Source organism: Camponotus floridanus, unplaced genomic scaffold (assembly GCF_003227725.1).
Source record: "Camponotus floridanus strain SB8 unplaced genomic scaffold, Cflo_v7.5 scaffold18, whole genome shotgun sequence".
Taxonomy (NCBI): domain Eukaryota; kingdom Metazoa; phylum Arthropoda; class Insecta; order Hymenoptera; family Formicidae; genus Camponotus; species Camponotus floridanus.
Genome location: NW_020229303.1, coordinates 2,770,774 through 2,779,466, shown reverse-complemented (window position 1 = coordinate 2,779,466; position 8,693 = coordinate 2,770,774). Strand labels below are relative to the sequence as shown.

At 28.0% G+C, this 8,693-nt stretch overlaps 2 protein-coding genes across 3 annotated transcripts; both read left to right on the top strand.

Moving 5' to 3' along the window:
• Window positions 1-944: 944 nt before the first annotated feature.
• Window positions 945-2,144, top strand: LOC105255773 (peptidyl-tRNA hydrolase ICT1, mitochondrial). 2 transcript variants are annotated; one of them, XM_011265261.3, is made up of 3 exons: window positions 945-1,161; window positions 1,481-1,666; window positions 1,774-2,144. In XM_011265261.3, the coding sequence occupies exons 1-3, from the start codon at window positions 1,060-1,062 to the stop codon at window positions 2,032-2,034; spliced, it is 549 nt and encodes a 182-aa protein (XP_011263563.1). In that variant the 5' UTR covers window positions 945-1,059; the 3' UTR covers window positions 2,035-2,144. The 2 variants fall into 2 exon arrangements, with proteins under 2 accessions (XP_011263563.1, XP_011263562.1); XM_011265260.3 differs by having other exon boundaries at window positions 947-1,218.
• Window positions 2,145-2,632: 488 nt separating this feature from the next.
• Window positions 2,633-6,582, top strand: LOC105255774 (clusterin-associated protein 1). Its single transcript, XM_025407566.1, has 6 exons — window positions 2,633-2,857; window positions 3,384-3,580; window positions 4,090-4,488; window positions 4,644-4,882; window positions 5,867-6,048; window positions 6,232-6,582. The coding sequence occupies exons 1-6, from the start codon at window positions 2,836-2,838 to the stop codon at window positions 6,510-6,512; spliced, it is 1,320 nt and encodes a 439-aa protein (XP_025263351.1). The 5' UTR covers window positions 2,633-2,835; the 3' UTR covers window positions 6,513-6,582.
• The last annotated feature ends 2,111 nt before the right edge of the window (window positions 6,583-8,693 follow it).

Here is an 8,693-nt window from a genome sequence, read left to right as displayed (position 1 = left end):
ACAAAGTAACGACTTATTACTTTTTGAGTAATTGTAACTGTAACTATAGTTACATTTCTTAGTAAAAGAAACTGTAACTGTAACTGTAACTAAATACTTTTATAAAATAACTTTCTCAACTGTGTATATATATAATATACAGAGTGTCCCAAAAGTCCCGGACCGGTCGAATATTTCATAAACTATGCACTTTAGAAAGAAATGTTTCAAACAAAAGTTATATGGCTTGAACAGAGCCATCAGATAGTGGCAATGATTTGACATGGGAGAGTCATTTGAAAGTCACCGTCAATTTCTTAAACGAAACCTCCTATTTTTTATTACATATTCGTGTAGCTTATCTCGAGAGCTTTCCAAAATACTATAATAAAGTATTTCTTCATTGAGTACTTTTCGAGTTATGAGGCTTGAAATCATTTCTTAATTTTGCATAAATCATAAAATATCTAGTAAAATATTCATTTTTCGATTATCTTACCTTAATACTTTTATGTACAAAATAATGAGAGGAATCAATTGGTTTAAGGAAAAAACATAGTTGTTTTTAAGAAAAAAATATGTAATTTGCAATTAACAATTACATATTTTTTTTTTAAACAACTATGTGTTTTCTTTACAGCAATTGACTATCATAGCTCCCTTCAAGCCATACAACTTTTGTTTGAAACAAAAGTTTCTTTCTAAAGTGCATAGTTTATGAAATATTCGACCGGTCCGGGACTTTTGGGATATATATATTATATATACACTCTGTATATATAATATATATTATATATATATATATATGTATTGCATATTATGTTATTATTACATATTAAAATCTTCTTACGCATGGAAGAGAAGATTCCATATTCATACCATAATATACATTGCGAGATATTGAAACACACATTGCGAGATATTGAATACAATCGATTATCGAATTGTGACGAACTTCTTGCGATTGTAACCTACAGCGACGCGGAGAGAATGTGGTTATGTCAGGTTATGTTTTTGTAATCATAGAATTGCACCTTTCCAAGTTTCACCATCAAAGTGCACAATAAAAATTAATAAGAAATGAATTTTCTTACTAGACAATATTTCAGAATTTTACAGAGCAACGTTAGAAATCAGAATGCATTGTGCAATTTCGGCAGGGCTTTCAACTTTAAAAGTGAGGTATCGCTAGAAAAATTGTACCCGGAAAGCAAACAGAAATTGTATACACCAAGCTTTGTTAGTACATATTATTTTCATAATTTATATTATTATATTATTTTTATTTATTATTATTTATTTATTTTATTTATTATTATTATTATTATATTATTATTATATTACTTCATATTATTTTTCATAATTTATTTTCAAAATAATTGTGTAATAGATACAATAGAAATTGATTTTATTGGGTATATTTGATTGATTGCGATTTTCAAATTTAAATATAAATTGAAATATAAATTGAATGTAACAATTGAGCGATTTTGCCTTTCAGGTACCAGATCCTAAAGCAAAATTCAGTGGTTACATACCCATAGACAAGGTACAAATAACATACAGTGGTAGCAGTGGTCCGGGGGGACAAAATGTAAACTGTGTGAATACCAAAGTAGATTTAAGATTCCAAGTGAATAATGCTACTTGGTTGTCGGAGGAAATTCGAACAAAATTAGCAGAGCAGGTAGCACTATTTGTATTGCGTATGCGTAACCTTCATTATTCATATTCATGCTCTGTCAAAATTAGATGGGAATAGCAGTTTCTTAGGATATAAATTTATTGTTCCAGGAAAAAAACAAGATAAACAAAGATGGGTATTTAATAATTAAATCAGACTTAACGAGATCTCAACATTTAAACTTGGCAGATGCTCTTGAAAAGTTAAGAACAATGATAAGGGCTACTTTAGTAGAGCGACCAAAGCCATCGCTTGAATCAATAGAGAGAATAAGAAAAAATCAATTGAAAGCTGCTAGGCAGAGACTTCATGAGAAGAGAATTCATTCGCAAATTAAACAGAATAGAAAAGCTCCTGTGCCTGACTTTTAAAACGATTAATTTATTTATATAAATCAATTTATTATATATCAATTTATTAATCTACTTATCAAATATTGTACAGTTATAGAGGAATAGAGGAATAAATTATATAAGTGAAGAAAAGGAATTTCTAAATGTATATATATATATATATATATATATATATATATATATATATATATATATCATGAAATTATAAATTTAAATGATCTGTAAAATTCACATAAGATTCTTAAATATTCAGTTTGTATGTTATATCAGTTTCAAAATTGAATGCACAATTGTTTAATTCAATTTTTGTTAAAAAAATAGCAATATTTGTAATCTATTAAACAATATTCTTACACGCGAAAAAATTGCGATTTGGGGTTTTGTCATTTTTTTTTCATTAACTGATTTAATAAAGTAATCAAAAATATCTAATAAAAAAGGAATTTATATTATTTTTATATATATTTATTTTTATTATTTTTTGTATATATTTATATTTTATACTATATATTTTATATTATATTATATATTTATATTTGTATGTATTATTTTTATATATATTTATTTTTATTTATTTTTATATATATTTATATATATTATTTTTAATAATGCCTTAACATATGAAATTGCTCGCATTCGGGATTAATAATGACTAGATATTAAGTTATTATTAGTCTCGAATGCGACCAATTTCACATGTTAAGGCATTATTGGCGCCTACTGTACAAGTTGGTTTCTATGGCAACATTCGCCACAAATAAGAAAACATAAGAATGCACTGCGAAATCTGCATATTGTGACTGAGTTTTGCTTGTGAAAATGTCCTACCGTGATTTACGTAGTACGTAATTTATTATAAAAATATAATTTATTATTATACGACAAATTTATTATTTCTATATATATATATATACAAGGTGTCCCAAAACTCATAATCAATCTTTCAAAGACAGATTCCTGGGATCATCTGAAGACGATTTTTCCTCAACGAAAATGTCGTGGCACTAATAATTTTCGAATTATAAGTGATTGGAAATAAGAGGTTTTTCGTAAACTAAGCTTTGTAGAAATAAAATATTAACAAACCCACATTCTTCGATTAATTTTAAATAGAGTTTACTTTAGTTGAGTTTAAATTTAAGGCTTAATTGCAAAGATATATGATGACAAAAATCAGAAACATGCAAAAAATGATGGCCTTCATCGACATTTTCACTGAGGAAAAATCGTCTCCAAATGATCCCAGAAATCTGTCTTTGAAAGATTGATTATGAGTTTTGGGACATCCTGTATATGAAAATTATATTATGAAATTTACGCAGGAAATTATAACAACCGATTTATATCTCTTTCATTCACTTGTGCAGATTTCACAGAGATGATGAGAGTGTTGGGCTATCCGAGACTGATTTCCATCGCCAATTTTCGCGTACCAAATTTTCCTTTGGTTGCGGAGATCCTGGTTTGGCTGGTGAAACAATTCGATCCGGATATTGATATACCTAACGAACATGATACCGAGGAACAACGTGTGGCATTGATACGTAACGTTGCTGAGTTTATGGTAATATTTAAAAAAGAAATAATATTAATTCAAAAGTGGTTGTATGATATAAATATAGTAATATTTAAATCAGATTTCTATAAAATATGTGATTTCAAAATTACAGCAATGATTCTTTGGAAATACTTGTGTCTTTTATTTATTTTACAAACAATCTCAATTAAACAGAGCAGAAAACTTCTTATACTTGATTTTTAAATCGATTTAATTTATATAAATCAAATTATTTGTAAAATAATATACATATTTATATATAAAATAAACTATAAACTTAAAAGAAGGAATTTTTTTGAAACAGATAAAAATTATTATTTATTTATTCTAAAAAATATTGCATAAAGAGAAAAAAATATATTATTGAATAAAAAGAAAAAGTTATTGAGCAAATATAAATAAAATAAAGAGAAGGAATTTTTGAATGGCATAAAAATTATTATTTATTTATTTTAAAAAATAGCATTTTTATTTTCAACCCTGACTCTGTTGAATGGTCATCTTGTGTGATACAGGCATTAAAGACAAATATCAAATTAAATACAAAGAAGCTGTATCAAGCCGATGGTTACGGGGTAAAGGAAATATTGAAAATTACAACAATGTTATACGATGCGCAAAACAGTAGTAGCATCAAGGAAAATCGATCTGGCAATAACCAGAGTACAGTGAATTTTGACATATCCGATAAAATCAGTGAACTGAAAACGACACGGCAACTCGCCAGTCAATTGACTATCAACGGAGCGACTCTCTTCGATTTACTTGGTCGAGAAATGGAGCTTCGAGAGATTCGCAATACCAAGATTGCCAGGCAATTTGATACCTCGGAAATAGAAGCGGCTTTGAAAGATGTTATCGAGAATACGTCTAAAGAAATTGAAGAAACCAAGAAGCAAATTGATAATGTTAAGGTAAAAAATTTTATTTTAAAATTACACTTATGAAGCTTAAGTTGCCTATTAAGGCTACAAATATTTAATTATTCTTTTCTTGTCAACAGAAATTTTATTAGTTTATTAGTTGATAAATAAAATTTATTTTTTTAAACGTATATGTAACATTAAAGGATACAGAACAAAACTTGGATGCGAGAATCGAGAGACGAAAAACGGAACTCGATAGGAATCAAAAGAGACTCCATACATTGAAGAAAGTCCGTCCAGCGTTCATGGAAGAATTCGAGAAGCTTGAAATTGAATTGAGATCTTTATACAATGATTATTTGGAGAAGTTTAGATATCTGGCATATTTGGAGCATTTGTATGAAGATGCAGCCAAAGCAGAGCAAGAAAGATTCGAAAGACGGTAATTCTCATTATAAATAGAAATAGAAAAAAAATACAACTAAATTATACATAAGATAAATTATATAGGGTGTCCCATTTTAATGTCCCACCCCAAATAACTTTCTTATTTTTAATTTTAGAAAAAGATGTTTCAGACAAAAGTTGTATGGTTTCTAGGGGGACATAAGATGGTGCCATTAGTTTGACCTTGAAGACACACATGAAGGTTACGTTATTTTGAATTTCTTAAATGGAACACCCTATATATTTTTGCATATTCTTGTAGCTTATCTCGAGAGCTTTCCAAAACACTATAATAAATTATTTTTCCATGAAGTACTTTTCGAGTTATGAGGCTTGAAATCATTTCTTAATTTTACATTTAAACCATAAAATATCTTGTAAAATATTCATTTTTCGATTATCTTATCTTAATACTTTTATGTACAAAATAATGAGAGCAATCAATTGATGTAAAGAAAACACATAGTTGTTTCTAAGAAAAAATATGTAATTTGCAATTAACAATTCCATATTTTTTCTTAAAAACAATTGTATGTTTTCTTTACACCAATTGATTTCTCTCATTATTTTGTACATAAAAGTATTACGGTAAAATAATCGAAAAATGAATATTTTACAAGATATTTTATGGTTTATGTAAAATTAAGAAATGATTTCAAGCCTCATAACTCGAAAAGTACTTCATGGAAAAATAATTTATTATAGTGTTTTGGAAAGCTCTCGAGGTAAGCTACAAAAATATGTAAAAATATATAGGATGTTCCATTTAAGAAATTCAAAATGACCTTCACGTAAGCTTCATGTGACTCTTCAAGATCAAACTAATGGCACCATTTTATGTCCCCCTAGAAACCATACAACTTTTGTCTGAAACATCATTTTCTAAAATTAAAAATAAGGAAGTTATTTGGGGTGGGACATTAAAATAGGACACCCTGTATAATTGTGTACAATTTATTATTGTTATTTCTGATCACAGACAAGCTGCGACCAAGAAGCAATTGGAACAAATGAGAGCCGAAGATTCGAACTTTGAAAGCATGATGGAAGGGAACGATTCTTTATTCGCTACAAATCTTCAAGAACCATTAGTCACCTCTCTAACAAATCCAGAGACTACAACAACCGAAAAATCTGCTCAATCAGCCCATGTCAAACCAAGTAATAATTTTTCCAATAAAATGAGTATTCTAGCACTATATAAAATATTGCAAATTTAAGAGACAAAAATTACAAATTAGTAAAATACTTGGAAGCATAAAAGAAATAAAAAAAAAATAATCCTTTCCCAGAAATGAATCCTTTTTGAGTTTTTTTTTTTTTTCAAATAAAAAATTATTTCAGGCACTGGAAAAGCATCGAAAATGCAATATACACAGCGACGCATTTACGGTAGCATGTCTGGACGGCAAAGGGGAACGATCCAAGAATCGAACGACAGTGATGGCTCGTTGGATAGCGATAGCGACTTATTAATCGACGGTGATCTTGATGATGACGATGATGATGATGACGATCTTTTGAATTCTGTAGGCGCACCAGATATTGGCGGATATGACCTTAAAACTGCCCAAGAAAAGCGATCTGTCAGCAAGATAGACAGACATTCGGACGACGATTTTTAATCTGTATAATGCAGTCTTTCTGCTAATCGCCCGGTATGTTTTTTATAATACTAAATAAAAAAATTGTATATACAAGAAAAAAATATATATTTATAATGAGATACATAAAACACAACAATATAAAAATAAAAATATAATTTATAATTTCATATGTATACACATATATATATATATATATATATATATATATATATATATATATATATATGGTGCTTTCGAAAGTAAGATACATTTAAAAAAAGAAAAAAGTAATATTGTAATTTATTTCTTTTTATTTAAAATAAATAAAATCGTACACAAAATGAGTTTTTATTTATTTCTCCATATAATCTGCAAATAGATTTAGGCAATTAGAATGTTACCAGTTTTAAACTCTCTTGTATATTAAACTCTGTACCTTACTTTTGAAACTTTCCTTGTACATGTGTGTGTATATATATATATATATACTTTTACAAACAAATGTTTAACATTTATGTAATATATTAACAAAATTTACATAAATTATATGTTTTATTACATAATTAATGCAATTTGTAGTCTTTAAATAATATGATGAGAAAAGATTCAAGAAAATCGAAGTATATATTTTTTTATCCTAATATCATATTTATTTTCGTCAACATAATTATCGATGTCGACGCATTATCAATTATAGCTCAGCACCGATCACATGTAACTTAGGTCTATCATATATGCCCATGTACGTGTGTCCATGTATGCACATGCGTGTATACACATATATACATAAACTTGTGTAAGAAACGCGTAAGAAACACGATCTTATATATATCTTAACAAAGGATATAGAAAGATTTTGCTAGACATCGGCCACAGCGGCATTCGGCAACAATATTTTGCTATCCCGATTCCGTTGCCAATAATATTTCTTTTATTACCTGGTAAGTTGTACCTATTTGAAACATTTTATCTTTCTACCAAATTCACTTGTGCGACTTCATCATCGGCCTATGTTGTATGTGTACAACGAAAATATTTCGCTGTTCATTTGTCATTTAAATAATAATTAAAATAATAAATCAGATAACTGTACAATCGCTTGTGCAGCAAATTCATCTTAAAAAAAAATTATAAAAAAAGATTTATTTTTATAGATTTTTTCTATGTAAAAAATATTTTTGTTAAAAATTAAAATTTCAATGATTTATTATTTCAATATATTTTTTACTCAATAAGAACTTATAATCCTGCAAATTAATCCAACTTGATTCTTATTGAATTATATGACAATTTATCATATTACAAAATATAATCATGTACTAATGTAAAAGAAAATACATAGTGCATCAATAAAACAAATAAATTCAGATCTATTGAGATTAAAAAAAACATGTTATACGTATGACTATAGTATATCTTATTGTTTAAATAAATTCACATCCTTTCAACATTTCTAACAAATCTCCGACGGATTTTGTATCAGAAATATTTTTTTCGAAAACATTGCACATCTCCTAGGCTGTCTCCGCAGATCGAATGTCTAACACTCGTCTAAATACATATTATACATATATTATTATGCTGATTATTGATTCTATGGATATGCGTATAAGATACATTGTGCGGATTTACAAGTATTGAAAAAAATTTTACTCGAAACAACGGTACAATAAGATTAATATCTAAATCTTGCTCGTCATTTATCACCAGGTGCTTTTTTTAGCCCGTGATTTAGGCCCTCTGTAACAATCTTCCTTAACAATAATAATTTGTCGCAAATGATCACATTTGCTAATTGAATAAAAGAATTAGAGAGATACAGAGATACAAGAGTTTGTATAAAACTGTAAGAGAAAAGTACCACCATATAGCATCGAGATAACCCCATATAGCATAGAAGCTTGCTGCAACGTTGCTGCAATGTTACAATATTACTCACTGCAGTGTAATGTTGCTGCACTAATGCAGAGACATTATTTTGTAATATTACTTTGGCAATGTTGTAGCAACGTTTTAACATAGCGAAAATGTATAACATGTGTTTCTTTACTTGCCGCTACGCGGTGACACCCAATTTAACTAACTCGTATTCGAATTCATTTAAGATGGATATAAGGTCACAAAGGATTAATGTAGTAATTATATTTCTTGTGTCAGTTTAATTTCTGGCGATAAACTGACTTGATTTACTTAATCCTAATGAGGGATCTAGATTATTAA